Source organism: Ctenopharyngodon idella, chromosome 5 (assembly GCF_019924925.1).
Source record: "Ctenopharyngodon idella isolate HZGC_01 chromosome 5, HZGC01, whole genome shotgun sequence".
Taxonomy (NCBI): Eukaryota; Metazoa; Chordata; class Actinopteri; order Cypriniformes; family Xenocyprididae; genus Ctenopharyngodon; species Ctenopharyngodon idella.
In genome coordinates this window covers 39,791,045-39,813,287 of record NC_067224.1, presented here as the reverse complement: position 1 = coordinate 39,813,287, position 22,243 = coordinate 39,791,045, and the positions used below count along the sequence as shown (strand labels likewise).

At 35.6% G+C, this 22,243-nt stretch overlaps 1 protein-coding gene across 3 annotated transcripts in view; it reads right to left on the bottom strand.

Moving 5' to 3' along the window:
- The window catches only part of bmpr1ba (bone morphogenetic protein receptor, type IBa), a 57,503-nt gene that overhangs the window by 9,428 nt on the left and 25,832 nt on the right, over positions 1–22,243 (bottom strand). For all 3 annotated transcript variants that reach the window (XR_007930255.1, XM_051894017.1, XM_051894015.1), the window contains 7 exons: positions 21,178–21,403; positions 4,356–4,507; positions 4,174–4,273; positions 3,270–3,372; positions 2,147–2,243; positions 1,767–1,905; positions 593–785 (listed from right to left, as the gene is read on the bottom strand). Coding sequence is in view for 2 of the 3 variants with exons in the window: in XM_051894017.1 (XP_051749977.1) it covers positions 593–785; positions 1,767–1,905; positions 2,147–2,243; positions 3,270–3,372; positions 4,174–4,273; positions 4,356–4,489 (766 nt within the window). In the remaining variant the exon portion in view is untranslated. The remainder of the gene's footprint in view (positions 1–592; positions 786–1,766; positions 1,906–2,146; positions 2,244–3,269; positions 3,373–4,173; positions 4,274–4,355; positions 4,508–21,177; positions 21,404–22,243) is intronic.

Genomic DNA, 22,243 nt, shown 5'->3' with positions numbered 1-22,243 from the left:
CAGACCGCTCAAGCAGGTATTGCGAATCATCTTGAGGTATACTATACTATATATTCTATACTATGTAAAATATGTCAAATTTAAATTTTCTATACTATATAAACTATATATATATGTATATATATATATATATATATATATATATATATATATATATATATATATATATATAAACTAATATATATTCTATATAGTGCAGTGGAGATCTTTAGTTATTTAAAGGTCTTTTGTGTGAAGCACTGACCCATTTGGCATTTTTTAAAAGAACAGCAATGAAAAGTAAACAGAAAGTGTAAGTGTATAATTCACCCTAATTATATACATACTGCCCCCTTAATAGCTTCGACAAAGTTAAATAGTTTTATTAGTGCAGCTAACTACTATTTCAAGAAGGTAATTGAACAACTTTAAATTATGAGTTACTTTAGTTTGGCAAGCAGTAGTTTTCCTAATAATAGTCTACATATTATAAATTCACTGTTAGTATAATAGTAGCATTAAAGCACAGTGAATGTAATAGTGTGAGTGTGTGTGTGTGTGTGTGTGTGTGTGTGTGTGTGTGTGTGTGTGTGTGTGTGTGTGGGAGTCTCACCCAGTATATTCTCATGTCTCATGAGGACAGTCTGATATATCTCCGTCTCTCTGAACCAGCTGGCTTCTTCTGTGGTAAAAAAGACTTTCACAGCTACTTTCTCTCCCCTCCATCTTCCCATCCACACCTCTCCATAACGGCCCTTCCCGATCTGTGTCACCATCTGGATCTGCTTTGCTATAGTGCGCTGCACCTAAAGACAGAGACAGACAGACAGACAGATGATAGACAGATGATAGATAGATAGATAGATAGATAGACAGACAGACAGACAGATAGACAGATAATAGCTTTATTTTTTCCCAAATTATGTGTTTGTTTGTTTGTTTTTTGTTTTTTTTACAATATTTCTGGATTCCATTTTATCAAAACAATAATATTATTATTAACAATAATAGGGCCCTAAGAAATGTTTTTTTTTTCTTCTGAAATTCTGTGTTGTCATTTCATATGAAGGTATATCATTTTTAAATGAATCTTTTCAACTTTTAAAATTTTAACAGTTTAATTTCTTAGCAAACAGCATTGCACCAAAAAGTTTTACTTTTAAATTAATAAAAAGGAAAAATTGCACAATTTCTGTGTAAATAATTAATTTCTTAAGAAAAATTCTTAGAAAAAAAAAAAAAAAACAATAATGTTTTCATAAATTGCAATATTATTATTACTTTGAAAAGCATATTCTAATGTATACAAGTAATATAAACCAAACTTTTATTTTGACAGGTTGTAGTTAAGACCTTTGAGTTTTTGTGTGTATTTGAAAATAGTTTATTATCAAATGAAATGGTGAAATGCTTGTGAAGTGACTCTCAGAGCAGCTCTGGAGATGAAGTCCTCACATAGTGAGACACCAGACGCTGAAATGCTTGAGTATGTGTAGTAGATGAAATTGCCACTCGAAATTGCTGCGAAATTGTGCCTCATTCACACTTCATATTCAAATAGCAATCTTTCTGCATTTTAATATTCACAGACACTAGTTCATTTCACAAGTTTAGAGCCTAACTTTTGATTTAATCATCCAAAATTTGCCAAATTCCATGACACTCGATGTCATACAGTAAATTCAATTTTTATGACTGTATTCTGTGATTCCGTGCTCAGTTCATAGGGCTCTATGTGGATGTTGATTTCATGTCATCTGTGACTGCATGCAGTGTGTGATTCTCACCAGCAGGGGGAGTCCTGACCCTGAGCCAGAGCTCTGGGACTGCTCTATGAGATCCCGCAGGGATTCTCCGGGAGGAATGAAAGTTTCATCAGGATGCAGGCCAAGGCTGTAGCGCGGGGCCAACTCATGACGCTTATACCTGAAACACCACACAGACAACTTAAACACGAGACAAAATGACCAAAATTCCACACAAAGACAACATGGTGGTTTAGACTGAGGTCTCCATGATATAAACAACTTCTTAAAGTAATGTTAAAATAATGTGACAGATTAAGTTAAAGAGCACGGTTAGTCCGTAAGGTTTAGTTTATAGTAATTTTAATTAGCTTCATTGAAGAAAAACCAAAGTCAGTGTGTCTGTGTGGTAACTTACACACCTGAAGTAACAGAAGATGATGATGAAGGTGAGGATGAAGCTACAGACGGTCACTGAGATGAGCAGAGCGATATGATGAATGTCTCCAACCACATAACCTGCACACACACACGTATTATTACATGTTAAAGAGCCGAGGGTGAATACACAACTTTTGAATCTTAACACAGAGCTGAGTGAAATCAGAGCCGTCTCTGTATGCCACAGCACAGGTGAGAGGGTGTGAACACGCAGGTGTGTGTGTGTGTGTGTGTGTGTGTGTGTGTGTGTGTGTGTGTGTGTGTGTGTGTGTGTGTGTGTGTGTGAGAGACGGACAGAGAGACTTCTATTCTGCTGTGCTGATCGATGGGAGTTGTATCATGACAGCCACAATAAACCCTACAGGTGTTTGAGGGCTTCTGACCTAGATATGCTTTTGGGAACAAATCATTTTTTTCTAGGAATGTTGCCCAAAGGAAATATACTTAAGAGGCTATATTATATTATATATATATATATATATATATATATATATATATATATATATATATATATATATATATATATATATATAAACTCTAAATATTAACAATAGTAATTAATAATAACGCTTCCCTGAACAAACACTACTAAATAGCTGTAGTAAAAGAATAGTAAAACCTGAAAAATGTATGACCTTGTGGGGACATTTTTTTTTATAAATCATACTAAGTGATGTTTTTGAAAATGTAAAAACGTAGAAGGTTTTCTGTGATGGGTTGGTTTAGGGTTAGGGGATAGAATATATAATTGTACAGTACAAAAAATCATTATGTCTATGGAAAGTCCCCATTTAACATGAAAACCCAACATGTGTGTGTGTGTTCCCTATGTTATGGGGACCAAACATCCCCACAAGGATAGTAATACTAGTAAATTTTTACCTTATGGGGACATTTTTTGGTCCCCATGAGGAAAACTGCTTATAAATCATACTAAATGAAGTGTTTTGAAAATGTAAAAATGCAGAAGGTTTTCTGTAATGGGTAAGTTTAGGGGTAGGGTTAGTGTAGGGGGATAGAATATACAGTTTGTATAGTATAAAAATCATTATGTCTATGGAAAGTCCCCATAAAACATGGAAACCAGTGTGTGTGTGAACTCACTGGGTGTTCGTAGGGGAGGCAGTGTTGGGTGTAAGTCTCTATTACAGTAGTCCTGATCTGTGCAGCACTCTAGTGCTCGCCGCTGCTTAGAGTTCCCCGTGTCCTAAACACACACAAACACACATTATATTAAGACATCAGGATATTTTAGGTTCAGAAACAGACGCAATGAAACCGCACATGCAACTCATTTTTAACTTCTTTAATGTGACATATTTCGAGTGAAACAGAACATGCAGCATGAGATAATGCACTGTAGGGGTGGTACTTAAAATCATTTCTGCTCTGGCAGCAAAAAAAATAGTTTTTTTTTTTTTTTTTTTTTGCACAATTAGGCCAGGGGTATGTATTAAGAAAGTAAATAGGATTGGTTTTGCATTTTATGTTGTATTCAGTTTTGGACTTTATGTTGTTTTGTGTTATGATAAAGAGAAGTGTAGAGGAATAGTTTACACAAAATATGTACTATAGACTACTTTTATGGTGAATTTTGGGGCTTGGTAGTATAAATAACCATTCATTTGAATAATATGGAAAAGAGCTGCTGTTAAACTACTCCTAAACTATCTTCATTTGTTCTGAAAGAAAATCATGAGTATGGAGTATGGATTTAATTCTCACAATTTTAAGATACAAAGTTCATAGTTACATACAAAGTCAGAATTGTGAGATATAAAGTGGCAATTATACTTTTTTTTTTTTACTCCACTACATAAGGGTGAATAAATGACAAAATTGTAATTTTTGGGTGAACTGTGCCAGTTGAGGAGCAACACACGAGTTTGTTAAGTGGGCGTTTAATTTACTGTTGGTTATATAAGGCTTTTGTTTAGTCAGTGCTTGAGGACTGATGCACTAACACTTAAGTAGTTTATTTTGGAAATTAGAGTAGTTTATGACTCACTCGGCACTGAAACTCTGATCCGACCAGACCCAGACAACCTGACGTCACCACAGCCGTTCCACCCTCTTCCTCCACCATGGTGAAGCAGTACCCGTCCGTCCTGAACACACGACACACATGTAATACTGCGTACAGTACGTGTGTTAGTGGTACAGTAAGAGTGGTGGCACGTGTCCTAATACCTGCATGTGTTATTAGTCGAGTCCTCCGGGCAGTGATGATAACAGTAACACCACAGGAAGCGCTGAGGTAGAGCCGGCGCATCACTTCCTGTCTCCCGATGTTCTTCCACCTTCCCAGAATTCCTCAGCAGCATAGGTGTCTAGAACATTAGCTGGAGACGAACAGGAATTGGAAATAAGTCAGTTGGCTGCCTTACAAAACATGTCCTGTCAGAAACTCACAACATTTATCCAACTCAAAAATGTCCTTTATTTCCTTCCCTCCTGTTTACAGATTAAAAATAGTGATGAGACCAAAATGAATAATTACTCCAGATTTCCAGACTCTCAGGATCAAAACACACAGCTTTGAAGTATGAAATTTATGGCACCTGGGGAAATATGGCTGCAAATATCACATCATTCTCACTCTTTCATCTTCAAATATTCACAGAGAGAAACGGCCCTGAGACTCTTTACAAATGAAACTAAAAGATGGAAATGAAGGTTGGACAGTCTGTCACTTGTTTTGGAGCGATATGAAGAAGTTATTTGAGTTTGTTTGAAGAAGGAGTGAGCAGTCAAGGACAGATGGACGTCTAGGATAGACGTGTAAAAAGTACTATTGATTTGTTTATGTGGAAAACATTTTATGTGGAAAACATTTTCGAAGTGAAAAATTGATTAATCGAACAAATAAAACAAAGATATTGCGGTTTTGAATTGGCCATGAAACAACTGGACATGTTGATCATTTCATCAGGAAATTTCAAGTGTGGACCCAAATGATTATGATACCACAGCCAATATTCAAACAAAAATATTCATCAAAACAATTAAAAACAATCACACAGCCCTAATTTGAAAAGACTTCTCATGGCCATCAAGGTTTCAGAACACAAGAAGTGGTGGCAGATTAAAGGGATCTAGACTGCAAAATCATAGATTGCAGATTCCATCCTAAAAAATTCAATGATAAACTGGATTAATTAGGCAAAGTAATTTCTGTTGTGTAAAACTGAAATAAAAACAACAATTGGACAAATTTAAACTAAATTTTTCATTGCCTCAAAACAAAATAACAATAAAATAAAAAATAATCATGAATTATTTGTATTAAGTGTTAACTTTGGCAGAATAAAATGTTAAATATAATAACACTTTTAATATATAACATTTATTTAATATATTTAAATTATATATTTATAAAAATTAAATTGACAAAAACACACCAAAATAAAGGCTAAATAAAACAAATTTAAAAACTATATAAACTATAATAACCTTTCTGAGAGCACAATTGTGCTTTTGTTTCCATGAGCGAGACACTTAACCCCAAGTTATTGCTGCTGTAATTAGTGCATGGTAAGTCACTTTGGGTGAAAAGTAAGGAACACAAAATTATGATACAGGGCTGTAAAGTTGATGTGTGTGTTTTCTTCTCCCTCTAAAACTTGCACATACAACCGAACAAACAGACACACATACACACACACATACACACACACAGTTTTAAACGGCCACAAAGGTGCTTATAGAAGCTGAGCAAACACCCTTCAGTCAAAATAACTACACATCTGTGAGCTGTTAAAGAGAGAGGGGGTTGCTGAGGGATGGTGTATATAATTTTGACATCAAGACATAAAATAAAGTTGCTTATTTCACGGCTCTTTGCAACATTTGATTCTGAAAGGTTGAGTGTGACATTCAGTGGTAAAATATTCTTTTATAATTATGCTACAAAATCATGTTTATATAAAGTAAAAAAAAAAAAAAAAAAAAAAAATTGACCCCATGTAAAACACATTTTTGCCCATCTGTAAACACAGACTGTATAATAAATCAGACATTAAATACAATATAAACAAATCAATTAACATCTTTTATGACAGAGTTGAGAAACTATATTCTAAGTTTGGTTTACCTATGTTTAGTAGAAACTAATGTTTAGACAAAAAATACTTTTAAATGAATTATATATATATATCACAGTTTATATATGGTTTAAATGTGTGTGTGTGTGTGTGTGTATGTATAATATATATATATATATATATATATATATATATATATATATATATATATATATATATATATATATATATATATATATTATATATATATATATATATATATATACACACATACATACATATATATACATATATATACATACATATACATACATGTGTATATATATATATATATACACATTTAATGTAAAATTTCAACTCAAATCAATACTCCATGTCCATAATGTACAGTCATATTACATAACAGTTGCGTTGCTCACAATGTCTGGGTTTATTTTGAAATAATGATCTTCTGACAGTACATTATGTTATATTTAGTGTGTTAAGTCTCTTTCAACAAACTATTCTTGTCTTTCACTCTCTCTATTACAAACCACCACTAGTCTAAACTCACTAATGCACTGCTTATATTGCAGAATTTAGTCTGGATACAGAATGGAGGCTAGTCTGTGTGTGTGTCTAGTCCTAGTATGTCGAACACACATTATTAAAGGACAACTTTAATCCTACAAAGTACAGACACACTTACACAGACATGTGAATGTATACAGTAAGACTCATTCATGTAAGGGATGTAAGGGGCCCCGGGACATAAACACTCACGGTTTCCCACACACCGTGAGTCTGATGCACTGCTCAATATCTCATCCCATCCCTGTCTGATCCATTAATAATTTCACATATGCACACTTCATGAAACACACACACACATAAACGCAGACAGATTTGGCCCTCGCTTGCATAGTTAAGAAAACAGTCGTAAACACAGTCACCGCTGCGAGACGTAACATATAAACAGAACAGCTCATTTATAACCGCTAACCGGAGACTGTTCAGCTTACAGTGACGCACAACATATACGGTCAACAACGTGCTGCAGAACGAGCTTTTAGTTTGTTTGGTCTTTGCTTGAATAGTTATTGATTTCATAACTACTTCTACTACAAATGTCTAACTCTGTATTAAAATAATTTCACTCCTTTAACTAACCCAGAGGCTGACAGAAATAAACTAGTGGCATGGTTGTTTTTGGCTCTGTTCATAACAACGTAAGCGGCATGAATCCGGCAGTGAAGATACGTGATACTTGGTTTCTCACCCGCGTCACTCTCCATCTGGCTGTCAGAGCTGTGTGGGGAGTCATTTACATAATGTAAACACCGACTCGCCAACTATTTGACTACTTTTCTGGATGAGTAGTCAATTAGTAAAAATGAGTAGTCGTGCAAGCCCTACTGAAACTAATCTGTTCTGAACAAACAGTACATTTATACCGATTATACTCAGAAAAACACAATATTAGAAACGTTATTATATTAAAGGCATGAAGAGTCACATAGACCAACCCTCTACAAAGCAAGTAAATCACTTGCGTATGCGACTAAATCTTCATTCTGGGAGACTAAATAATGTCTATCATTAGCCATTGGCTAAAAAATTCTTAGATTATACTCTTAGCTTAGATTTTAGAAGTTTAGCATAGATATATTTTTACTCGATGAACACTCTGAGCAATTGAGAGTTTCACTCTTCGTCAAGCGATCAGCTCAGTTAAGCTCAATGGATGCGCAGCGTACCTGTATTTGACGTACCATAAACTCTAGCGTTAAGGCGCATGACTCGCTTCTGCTTTACTGAGAGTGCTGTGTTTCTCACACACATGCAGAGAGAGAGAGAGAGAGAGAGAGAGAGAGAGAGAGAGAGAGAGAGAGAGAGAGAGAGAGAGAGAGAGAGAGAGAGAGAGAGAGAGAGAGAGAGAGAGAGAGAGAGAGAGAGAGAGAGAGAGAGAGAGAGAGAGAGAGAGAGAGAGAGAGAGAGACTTACATACCCTGCAGAATCGACACGCTATATGTAAACGCCATTCTTTGTTGTATAACCTTTGTTGAGTTCATTTGGAATTATTCAGCTTTTAAAAACAAACTAATGTGCAAACGGCAATCTCATTTGGCTGCCGCTCATCTATTACCGTCCCCGTTTTGATTTCAGCAAATCAGTTTAAGCAAATGCTGACAACGTGATTAATATTCATGAACCCAGCAGCTCATCAATCCTTAGTATATTGTATATTGTTATTAGTAGTAGAATTAGTAGTAGTGTTATTATCTTTTAATAATAATTACTATTATCTATTACTTTTATCTCTCTCTTTTTTTTACAGAAACACTGAATGACCAGCCATATCTTAAGCACTACCACCAGTCCAAAGTTCAGTTAAAATGACAAATATGTATTCATACATGGTTAGATATGGTTACAGATAATGTAATGGTAAAAGAAAAATATTAAATATATTCCATATTCCATTGTGTTCAGCTAAATGTATGTTTTGACTGAATAATACCATGAGTCTTTGTGTTTCGCTTCACAAACGCAAGAAATGTTCTGTATGCCAACAGAAAAACATAATATATAAATATAAAAATTCTGAAAGTTATAAAAGAACTATTAATTATAAAATTAACATTTTAACAAAAAGAAATAATGGTTTTATTATAATTTATAATTAATTTGTTTTTATTATAAAAAATAGTTTAGTTGTTGTTTATGCTTAATACATAATGAAACTGCATAGAATCAAAATTTTGTTAATGTTTTGTTATTTTACCTTAAAAAAAAATATATATATATATATATATCCTAACATGTTTCTAAATATATCCTAAATACAATATATTGTGTTCAAAAAAGCTACTTTTTTAATCTTAAAAAACAAGTAAAATGCTTTATGAAGAGACTGTGTCTTTATCCCATCTACAAATGCACTTAGAAGAATAAGATATTAGTAGAAGATTTTAATAATTACAAGTCAAAATAAAATAAAATATGAAATGAAATTTAAATTTACAAAAAGCAAGTAAAATGGTTTGATTCACAGAGACTCAAATGTCTTGATTGACATCTAAAAATGAAAAGGTTTTCGTATTTTGGGATTAGATGTATTTTAGGACATTCTATAGTTATTATAATTAGCTGAATTAAATAACAATAGAAGTCAACAGGGTGTCCCCAATTACACAGCAAGGCGCACATGTGAATTTGTGTGTTTGAAATAACATATCCACACATACGCTCCACCAGAAAGAGGTATGACCTTTAACCCAAACCAAAATCCAACCACATCAGTATGCCACAGTCGAGCCTTATACACCTGTCAATCAAAACCTAGAGCTATCCATCAAACCCGCAGGGGTCTGGAGATAATGAGTGTACACGGGTGAAAAGAAAAAGATCAATACAACAGATGCAAGAAAGTGCAGTGAAACTGCAATGAGCAGAAGAAAAGATAAGACAGGATAATAGATTAAGAACCGACAAAAGAGAGCTACAACTGTGTCTTTATCTGCTGGGCTTTGTCAAGCAAGACCGGCCGTCTGAATGGGCCTGAACTCAATCAAAATCTCCTTTTCTCTCTCTGTCAGTCTGATGGTTGAATAAAACCCCTGAGGACAGATTTTCACACAAAGAGACACTTTTCATTCCTTCACACAGCCAAATAATCACTGCGAATCTGTCAGAGAAGCCCGACTGCTCCGGAAATCTGCTTCCTGCTCCACATTCACTGTCTTGTCTATGTGTGTGAATCTATTATGAAGATTTAAAGGAGCCTAATGTCTATATGCTGCATCTGGGGAATGCTGTTAATTACCACAGACAATATTGCCAACTCATCCCTCAGTTTGTAAAAGCAAATGGGAAACGTGCCTGCAGTGATGCACTTACAATGGAAGAATAGCAGACAAGCAGGTCAGAGGGTTTAAAGGCAGAAATGCAAAGACGTATTTTTGCTCCAGCACTTGAATGAATTCTTTTGGAAAAAACTTTAAATTATAAGCTGGGACCACACTTTAAGCTCGAGGAACTTAACTTATGCTTTACTAATGCAATACATCGGTGCATCCTAATTATTATTATTAATAAAGCATCAACATTAAATCTTTTGTAATAAAATAAAATAAAATAAAATAAAATAAAATAAAATAATAAAATAAAATAAAATAAAATAAAATAAAATAAAATAAAATAAAATAAAAAGTTATTTGAGCTGTGAGGTTGTCTAAAAAAAGTTATCCTTGTGGGGATATTTTATGCTCCCCATGAGGAAAACAGCTTATAAAACATACAATGTTTTTTGAAAATAAAAAAAAATGCAGAAAGTTTTCAGTGAAAATAAAATAAAATAATAAAATAAAATAAAATGAAATTAAATGAAATAATAAAATAAAATAAAATAAAAATAAAATAAAAGATAAAATAAAATAAAAAAATAAAATAAAATAAAATAAGTTACTTGAGCTGTGAGGTTGTCTAAAAAGTTATCCTTGTGGGGATATTTTATGGTCCCCATGAGGAAAACAGCTTATAAAACATACAAAGTTTTCTGTGATGGGAAGGTTTAGGAATTTGTACAGTATAAAAATCATTATGCCTATGGAAAGTCCCCATGAAACATGAAAACCCATCATGTGAGTGTGAGTGTGTGTGTGGGTTTGGAGCTGAAAAGCTGACTACTTTTGATTTGAACCTTTGATTATGTGTTATCGAAAATATTTAACGGAACATCCACATCCCTTTTGGTAATCCTGCAGAAGCAAAGCAAAAGAAAACAGAGAGTTGAAAGACTCTATTACTTTGCACAGACAGCCTTCCATTGTAACGGTATTGGTATAAACACATTTCCTAACTAGAACATATATGTAATATACATCTGCAGTCATAACAGGCTGACCGTGTCTCTTGTTCGGTGATGTCTGAAACGTGCCCCTGGATTCAGACCCGTCTGTTTCCATGGCTCCTGAGCGAGTTCAGCAACTGTCTGTTATGTAAATAAAGAAAATTCCACTCATATCTGGAATGAAACGGCGTCTGGAGTTCCAAGTGATTTTGACTCTTGGTAAAAACAGACTGTTCTATCATGTTAATTAGCTGGTGTGACATTGATAACCTTGATTTCAATTTACTAGAAGCGATTAAACATCTTGAGATGACATAAGGTTGCTGTAGGGTGATGAGACTGCAACTGCCTTTATCTGACACTCACACACAGTCAACAGAGGTTGCTAACAGCACTTCGTATAAACACCCACAGACACCATATTAAGCCAGCAAACACCCACTGAACGCTGCTATTAACACACCGTGAGCATGAGGGATGACTGCGCAGAAGGTTCATGTGCAAACCGTTGCCTTGTGTGTATGTTTATGCCGAGATGTAATTTACAAGGTCATCCTGAAACTCAATCACCTGACCCTGAACATTCCAGCGACCCTTTACACGGATACACACACACACACACACACACACACACACACACACCACAGCCGCCACACTCTATGAAATATAAAATAAACACAGCACTTTCAAATAAACAGCAGAAGGAAAACTCAAACTTCCATTTCAATGACATGAGTGAAACAAGAAAGACCCTCTGGCCGATAGCGAAAACTGAGAGCAAAAACAAAAGGAAACAGAAAGAGAAAGAAGGGTTTCTACTTAAACTTTACTAATGCGTCTTTCACTACCAGACTAAGCATTAGTGGGCGTACACACAGGACCTGTTCTTGAATGTCTTGCAGTCACATGTACTGTTGTTTGGCAAATTTTTTACAGGCAAAATCCAGTCATTTTAAGTGGAATCCACGTGATCGGGAATTTTGCACGAGGGTGAAAGTTTTCCCCTCACACATTTCGCAACGGGTTCATTTTCGCAGCGTTCCAAACAGAAAAAGCTGTTTAGTTTGAACGTGACTTCTCTGTGAGCTGTTCTTCATGCATTGTTACACTATTTACAATATAAAATAGAGATTTTTTTCACTGAAATTTTGCTAATGTGACCGCACCTTTAGGCATGGGTCATGACAGAGTGAGCGCAAGCACTTTAACCATATTCATTTGATATGATGGCTAATACATAATAAAATTAGGATTAGTTCACTTTAAAATAAAAATTACCCCAAGCTTTACTCACCCTCAAGCCATCCTAGGTATATGACTTTCTTCTTTCTGATGAACACAATCAGAGTTACATATTAATAAATATCCTGATGCATCCAAGCTTTATAATGGCAGTGAGCGATATCAACGAGAATGAAGCTGACGAAAGTGCATACATCCATCCATCATAAACGTACTCCACACGGCTACAGGGGGTTAATAAAGGCCTTCTGAAGCGAAGAGATGCATTTGTTTAAGAAAAATATCCATATTTAACAAGTTATAAAGTAAAATATCTAGCTTCCGCCAAACCGCCCTCCTTATTCAACTTAGTGTGATGCCTTTCGCAGTTCAAAATGCGTACACTACGTCCTACGTCTTCTGTATTTAACTTATGGAAAAAGGTTAATTGACGTGACGTCAGTTACACTTTTTCCCTAAGTTGAATACGGAAGGCGGTCTGGCAGAAGCTAGATATTTTACTTTACAACTCGTTAAATATGGATATTTTTCTTACACAAACACATCGCTTTGCTTCAGAAGGCCTTTATTAACCCCCCGGAGCCGTGTGGAGTATGTGTATGATGGATGGATGCACCTTCTTAAGCTTAACTGTCGTTGGTCCCGTTTACTGCCATTATAAAGCTCGGATGCGTCAGGATATTTATTAATATTTCTCAGATTGTGTTCATCAGAAAGAAGAAAGTCATATACACCTAGGATGGCTTTAGGGTGAGTAAATCTTTGGGTAATTTTCATTTTAAAGTGAATTAATACTATAAGGGCATACATTTATACCAAAACATTAATTTCTTTAAACTGTCATCTTTCCACTGGAAAAAATAGTCCCTGACATGTAAACATACCTATTTGATGGTTAATAGCCAGGTGCTATGGGTGCAGCTAGCTGAAGAGCTGTTTCATGTTAAGCAAACTAACAAGCAACCAGAGTAACTAGTAACCTGGCAATCTAACAATTACTTTCCAGCTGTACAATAATAAGAAGTGACTTTTCAAATTAACTTGGCAGAGTCCTGTTTAAAATATACAGTCTCCAATACAAGAAAAGAAAATGTGCAGTCTGCCAAGACTACAAAAATATTGATAACTCATCTTGCAATAATAGGCATACCACCAGTCAATAAGTAGCAAGTCATGGCTGACAGCTATGATATAAACCAAAGTTTTTGGATATTTAGAAAAAAAAGTAGGTAAGCCTTTCGATATGTCCTGCCCAAAATTTCAGTTTTATCAGCGAATATTTCAACATAAGAAAAAAGCCATTTCACACTTCTCACTTTCTGTTGTGAAATCTGTTCATGATTACTGCATCAGATCCTTTCAGCACAAACTGAAATAAAAGAAGGCACATAAACCCTCAGCTGGCCGTCCAGGTGGGGCGCTGGAACGTTCAGCCTACGTATCAGGCAAGAAATGAAAGGTGGGAACAGGTGTGTCCATGGACGGGGTCAATACTAAAGATAGATGAAAGAAAGAGCAGATTATAAAGGACAGAAGATAAAGGCATTAAGATGAACTGACACACAACACCTTCAAATACCAAATCCAGCTGCTGCCTTCCCATGATGCATTTGGGTAAGGGTGAAACAGAACAGAGTTTCCCAAACTGGGGTTTGTGAGTTGATGAAAAGCTAACAATTAATTAAATCTTAAAAATGTAAAATTAAAATAAATAAATATAACAATATTTTAATACAAATAAATTTACACATAAAATTAAATAAAACCATGATCTTAACATTTATAACATCTTATTATCTTCATGCCTTGCAGTCGCATTTTGCAGTCGCATTTTGTCAGTGCCTCAATGTCATGTGACCATTAATCAACATCAGAGAACTGCGAACATGCAAATGTGTTGTTAAATTATTGAAATATTAAATTCAAATCTCAGTGGGTACTTCGGGTAATTTTTTTATGTTAAAGGTGTTTAGCTGACAAAAAAGTTTGTGAATCCCTGAAATACTATAAAGCTAAAGAATGGACCAATTGTCATAATTGTTAATAATAATAGAATGGTCTAATTGTTCAGGTACGATGACCCCAAATAATAATTTGATTTGAATTTTAAATACATGTTTTATGTTTTATATATTTCATCAAATGTATATATTTTTAATATAGCATCTCCTAAATTGGAAAATGACTGCAAAACAGCTGTTGTCATGTTACCTATTACTTTTCTCACCGCTGGTCAGGCTGGACCAATCACAAGCCCTGTTTCCACCTGGTATTAAGATGTGTTTTGTTTGATCGGATCACAAGTAGACAAGGGAGACACATTCCCGTTTACACCTGGTGTTTTAATCCGTCCACTTTTGTCCACTTTGGTGATGACGGAAAAACACACAGAGAGGCAGCTTTCATTTCTGCTCTGACAGCCACAAGACCAAACACTGTGAGTGTGTGTTAGAAATCAGCAAAGGTGAGAGAACATTGTGCTTGATACGTTTTTCGTCTTCAAACTAAATTTGGGTCTTCAGTCAACAAAGTTTAAATCCCGTCTGGCTAGCGCGCTTCTCATAATGTTCACGCATTAGGTCAGTAGGTGGAGAGTAGGCATCTTTTGTGGCTGTTCGAACACGACCACGTGAGCTTCTACACTACCAAAGCAATCCGGTCGACAACCTCTGTGGTCAAAAGTGGACAAATTTAATATGCTTTACACCTTGTTTACTCCTGTATTTAGCATCATCCACTCGTGATCCGATCAACCAAAATGCATCTTAACACCAGGTGTAAACAGGGCCACAGTCATCTGTGATTACCGGAAGAGCTTACAGGGAAGGATGTCACATATCTTTAAGATAAATAGATTTAAATGATTATACATTGTAGAGTACAAAAATCTCCAATAAGACAAGAAATGCCCAGAGGTTTGAATGTGACCATGAGTGTTGCTCCTCATCATTAACCTCCATTAATAATACATTACAGCACAGGCTCCAGGCTGACTACTCACAGAGTGCTGTTTCTGAGTGTTACTCTTTGCAGTACCACTGTTCACTATCATTAAAAAGCCATTAATAAATCAAGAAAGTTCAGGCTCCAGACTGACTCACATATACAGACAAACCTGAGCAGCATTCAAAATCGTCGCTGTCTTCATTATTCCTCATTTTGAGGTTTCTGCAAAATATACACTTTGGTTCAAAAGTATGGGGTCAGTAAGTTTTGTTTTAGCAATGATGCATTAAATTGATTTAAAAAGGGCATCAAATCAGCATATTAAAATGATTTCTGAAGGATCATGTGACACTGAAGACTGGAGTAACGATGCTGAAAACACAGGAATAAATTACATTTGAAAAAATATTCAAATAGACAAACAGCTATTTTAAATTGTAATGATATTTCACATATTACTGTTTTTACTGTATTGTTGATAAAATAAATGCAGTCTTGGTAAGCAATAGAATTTTTAAAAACAATTAAAAATCATACTGTCCCCAAACTTGCTGGATCTGTAAGGTTCATATTTTAATAAATCTTAATAAAATATTATAATCTATGCTGACACTCCAAGGTCTGGCTTGATAGTTTTAAACATAATTTTACAGAAACTATCCAAAAAGAGTAAAAAGTCAATAATAACAGTGATACAAGGAACTCAGAAAGGATGAAAGCAGCATTCACCTCCATTGATTCTCAGTCTCTGCAGTTTTAATCATGTTACTGTTCAATTTAACAATTTTAGTAGAGAAAAGCAGAGAAAAAATGCTCTTCAATGTCATAATACATTCCAGCCCAAGTTAGAATAATCATTTTTGGCCACTTTATGAGAACATTTTACTGAAAGAATCATCCCTTTCACAGAAACCTCCAGTTTATTCATATGGAACGTCCTGTAAAGCTTGTCTGTGTTAGCAACAGTAACCAAGGGGGGTGGAGCTTAGACAAGGGTTAATTAAAAAGCATGAAAACAAAGTTATAAAACACATACATCAAGTATGTACAGGAGTTTGTGCTTGTAATGTGACAGCCAAGCATTCACGTCTACGTTGGCCGGCACTAGCTGGATATTGTTAGGGGTATTTTGGCCAATTAAGCATGTTGAATTGGCGTCCGTCAGCATCGGCAATCTCTGATTGACTGTTCACCTTAGCGAATGAGTCAGTGCACAAGAGTGAAGGAAGCGAACAAAGAAGTCAAGATGGCACAGACTGAAGGCTTTTCTAATTTTACATCTTACTTGAGCATTCCAATGCACAAATATTTTCATAATAACATGAGCCGAGTGGAATGAAGAAAGTGATCAGCACGAGTGATGTTCAAAATGGTAAGCGAGCGCTGCTTTGTTTATGGTTTGTATATCTGCAGTCCTAGTTTCAGTTTCCCTTTTTGAATGACGAATATAGACTATTGATACCTGCTAATAGAGACAGTTATTTCCTACACACATGCTAGCTGACAGTCACCTGTAGTCCTTTTGGTGTGTTCAAGCGCAGCTTTTTGGCCAAAGCACAGTCGACGTGAGGCGTTGGTAAGCAATAGAATTTTTAAAAACAATTAAAAATCATACTGTCCCCAAACTTGCTGGATTTGTAAGGTTCATATTTTAATAAATCTTAATAAAATATTATAATCTATGCTGACACTCCAAGGTCTGGCTTGATAGTTTTAAACATAATTTTACAGAAACTATCCAAAAAGAGTAAAAAGTCAATAATAACAGTGATACAAGGAACTCAGAAAGGATGAAAGCAGCATTCACCTCCATTGATTCTCAGTCTCTGTTACTGTTCAATTTAACAATTTTAGTAGAGAAAAGCAGAGAAAAATGCTCTTCAATGTCATAATACATTCCAGCCCAAGTTAGAATAATATCTAATCATTTTTGGCCACTTTATGAGAACATTTTACTGAAAGAATCATCCCTTTCACAGAAACCTCCAGTTTATTCATATGGAACGTCCTGTAAAGCTTGTCTGTGTTAGCAACAGTAACCAAGGGGGGTGGAGCTTAGACAAGGGTTAATTAAAAAGCATGAAAACAAAGTGATAAAACACATACATCAAGTATGTACAGGAGTTTGTGCTTGTAATGTGTAATGTAATGCGACAACACAGTCAGTTTTCGTCGCCGCTGGTTCTTTTAAGTCAGCTTGGTGTGTCCCGGCCTTTGCACTATGTTTGAGTATGACTTTATACACTCTGTACTGTGTTCCCACTTGGCATCAGAATACGTGACTAACAAAATTACATGCAAGCAAATCTCAGTTTCTCGGTATTGTACCGTTTCAAACACGCTTTTGTTTTCTTTAATTTCTGTCTTCAACACTCCTGTCTTTCCCACACATCAGAGATCCAGTGTGGAGCTGCATCTGCCGGCTGTCTGTCACAATCTTCTGGACTCCAGCCAGCAAACCAACTGCAGCTGGACGGCCCATGATATAGTCTCCGTGAGCAACTTAAACCAGAACATTAACTTTCAAGAGTGACTATGCTGTAAAACTAAATCTAAATCACTTCATTTATCTAACAGGTGGTCGCTGACAGTAAAAAGACAAACCTATAACGGTCATTATCAATCAGAGCCAGAGAACAGACCTCAAAACCTCCCAGGAAAAGAGGTGAGAAGGTGATGAGAACGCTGATGACAGGCAGGGCAGTAAAGGTGAGAGAGTTTTTCCTCTGGGATGCGAGACATGCCCTCTTGCCAAGCCAAACAGGAAGTGAGAGATTCAGAGAGGTGCGACTGAGGACTGAAGACGTCCAGAGAAGATAATCACACAACCTCAAGACCGAAAGGTTTTGGCCTTTATTATTTTCTCACCTGAAACTTTAGACTTTCTGTGTTTCTCACAAGAAATGTTATTATAATTATTATTATGGTTACTATTATCGCTGTATTATAACTTCAAACACATTTGATAATCGCATATATTGTGATTTTGGTTTTATTCAATTATTCGTGCAACCCTAGTAGTTTATATATTCCACAAGCGGCAGACCTGTATCCAAACACACACAAAAATACGATGGCCTTGTCAACAGGGCAGACTGGATGTAGTCAGCATAGACAGACACTCCGGTCGACATGCGTGAGTTTGTGTGGCGGCAGTGGGAGTGATGGAGAGGGTGAGATGCTGTGGACTGTAAATAAACTCTGACAGAGACATCGCAGGCTCCGCTGAACTCGGTGGACAGCGGATGAGTTCATTGTGCATCTGGGTGTTGGGAGACAGGTCTGGACCGTGTCTGAAGGTTATTATGGGATGGGAAATGATGGAAATGGCTCTTGATGAAACATTCACTCTCTCTTTACCGCTCAGGAGGAGAAAGAGGCAGAGAGAGGTGAATATGAGTGTACACACGGGCTAAAGCAAAAAGAATAAGAGCAGTCAAGTCAATTTCCTTCACTAGCTTAGATTTAATACGTTAAAATGTTACTAAAATACAGTGGCTCCAAGGAGAATTTGGACACTTAAATCACACTTATAAATGGCTAAAAGACACTGCATTAGATAAATAGAATTAAATTATAAATATTTATGTTTAAATAATATGTATAATTTAATCATCAAAAATGTAATATAATTTAAAGGGGTCCTTGATTATGATTTCACTTTTTTAACTTTAGTTAGCGTGTAATGTTGCTGTTTGAGCATAAACAACATCTGCAAAGTTATGATGCTCAAAGTTCAATGCAAAGGGAGATATTTTCTTTTACAGAAATTGCTTTTTAAGGACTACAACAAATGGTAGGGACTACAATGAGCTTCTTCCCGGGTTGGTGACATCACTAACCCTAAAATTTACATAAACCCTGCCTCCAAGAACACGCAACAAAGGGGGTAAGGCCATGTTGGGCTGCTTTAGAGAAGAGGAAGAGTTGTTGTAGTAGAGTGTTGTTGTCATGCCTGTCATTTTACACCGGACTGCTTCACAAACAAGGGTCAATTCAATGCTGGATTTGCACAAAAGATTAACATGACGGCACATGCTAGTCAATGAGTTGAAACAGCAACCACTTAAATTTATCCACTAACCATTCAGAAACGTCCAGTTTCATTCTAAAAGTTGTAACTTCTTCCTGAGTCTCTCCATCAGTGTCGACTCCGGTTTGAACAATGTAAGGCTGAGCACCGTTACTGACAATCCTCATTTTGGCTGTGTGAGATTCTCCAGCTTTGTTGTTGTTGAGCAACCGAAGCACGAGCTGTTAAAGCTCCGACCTCTTCTGGAAAGGGGTCCGGGAGCAGCAGCTCATTTGCATTTAAAGGGACACACACAAAAACGGTGTGTTTTTGCTCACACCCAAATAGTGGCAAATTTGACAAGCTATAATAAATGATCTGTGGGGTATTTTGAGCTGAAACTTCACAGACACATTCTGGAGACACCAGAGACTTATATTACTTATATTGTAATAGGGGCATTATAGGTCCCCTATAATATAAAAGTAAAGTTATAAAATTCTATATTTAATTTAATGATTTAATTTATATTATAAATATCAATAAATTATAATTTAAATACCAATATTATATTTTATTAAATATTTACATTACATTATATTATTGATTATATTATTAATATTTATATTTACATTATTTAATTTATTAAATAAATATTATATTAACAAATTAAAAATATCATTAAATAAATGTCACAATCTACAACATCTCATGAAGTTGTTTGTTAGATTTGAAACCATTAAACAAAAGATTCACTGCTCAAAATGAAGATAAAAATGACAACTGTGTGAACTTGAGGAGAACTGACTTCATACATCCACTAAAAAAGTAGAAGACATTGAGTAAAAAATGAAGAAAAGTGAAGAGTTAGTGTTAGTGAGTGAAGTAAAGGAACCTGCGGCATTTGACCAAATCTAATGGAATGACATTCAGACAGTTTTAAGTGTGACTTCAGTGTCCAAATACTTTTTGAGGCAACGTTTGCCAAATGTCTGGTTTCAAAGGACCAACAGCTAAATAACATTTATTTACAGCAAATACAAAATTAGATTCCTTCAATATGCAATTAATTAAACCTATTTCTGGAAGGCAGTTATTGGTTATTAATATAACAAAACAAAAGGTCAGTCTAGAAAACACACACAAAAAAAAAAAAAAAACAAGTGTGTGAGAGAAAGAAAGTCTGTTGTATAAATTAAACACTGAGTGATTTCAAAGCCGGACCTCCAACTGTGTGTAAAACAAGTGTTGGGCAGCTGAGAGGCTGATACCACATTACGAAACGAAGAACACACACAGCAACACCTGGCTGACCATTTGGCACACCATCACTATGAGGTTTGTATAAGCCTGATGGTAAAGTCCAGAATACAGAGCACCATAAACACATATACATACTAACAAAGAATTAAAGCATGCTTCATAGTAAAGAAAAATCACAGATATCACAGATATCTCTTTAATCTCAATCATTTCTCCTAGACAGGGCTGTAACCATCATAGACATTAAGGGGGACACGTCAATGATCGATACTTAAACTTCTCCAAAGAAAAATACCCCAGTAATTTCATGTGTCTCCTATAAAGTCCCAAAAAAGATCTTAATAATGAGCTCAATTATGCCAAGATACCAAAGTCTGCAATCAACAAGTATTTCCCAAGAACAAATGATCTGCTATCCATATTCATTTTATAGCTCTATACTCTCACTGTTTTGTCAGCTATTGACTCATCTATTTTTATTTCTCCTAAGGAATTTTAGGAGAACATCTTAATACTTAGATGAAACAACTGAGAACTCAATTAAAATATCCTGAACTATAAAAGAGCACCATCTGAGTATGTGTGTTTGGCGATCTGTAGAGCAGAGACCAGCTGCATTACAAATCCTGCATTGGAAACACACAGTCAGTAAATGTTCTGAAGGTTGACACTCACCCAAGTTCTCCTCCACGAGTCCCAGAAGTCCAATGACCAGCACACAGACCCAATGCAAGCAAGTCCTCAAGAGATCCATCTTCCGTGTGCGCAACTCCAGGGAGCGAGTGAATCCCTCAGCTGTCTGCTCAACACACTCTTGAGTGTGTGTGTGTATGTGTGTGTCCTCTACAGAATGTGAGAAACTGCACACCCCACAGCAGCCTCAATCACAGCTTCACACTCACTGCCCAGTGAGAGAGAGAAAGAGAGAGAGAGAGAGAGGGGAGGGGATTATTCACAGTCTTACACACAGTAGCCTCAGTGTAGTTGGGCCAAACCCCGCCCCCCACTTTAAGACCACGCACCCATATTTTCAACTCACCCTCCCTTTCCCTTTTTTAACCAAACACACCAGTTGCATGGAATTCTAGCATACTGTGTCCTGCATACTGCACAGTATAAAACCTATTTGTGTGTGTGCGTGTGTAAAAATGCACTCTAAAAAACAACCCAAGTTGAAAATTGACAAACCCAGTGATTGGGTTGTTTTGACCCAGCTGTTGGGTTAAATGTTTGCCCAACCTGTCAGGTAGTTTTAACTCAACTATTGATAAAAAATTACTGTTTTGCTTGCTTAAAATGAACCTAAAGTATGTTGAAAATTACCTTAATTGATGTTTAATTGAAGTGTAATTGAAGTTTAATGAACATTTATTACTGTTTAGTGAATAATAATTAAACAATAACATTTATTAAATTGCGTATTAATAAATATTCACATTTTGATTATTATTATTGTTGCCTCTAGTAATTATGTGTCTGATTTTTAATTTCCAACCTATTTTGGGTTCATTTTAAGCCAGTCATATAGTTGGTCAAACATTTAACCCAACAGCTGAGTTAAAACAAAAAACATTGGGTTTGTCCATTTTCTACCCAACTTGGGTTGTTTTTAACCCAGCATTTTTTAGAGTGTGTCTTTAACTTTTGGCAGCCTGATCATATATAACGAGTTAAGGTGTTAAGAATTCTATTAAAGATGGCAGGTTAAGTACATTGCATTGTGGGATACAGTATTCCAGTC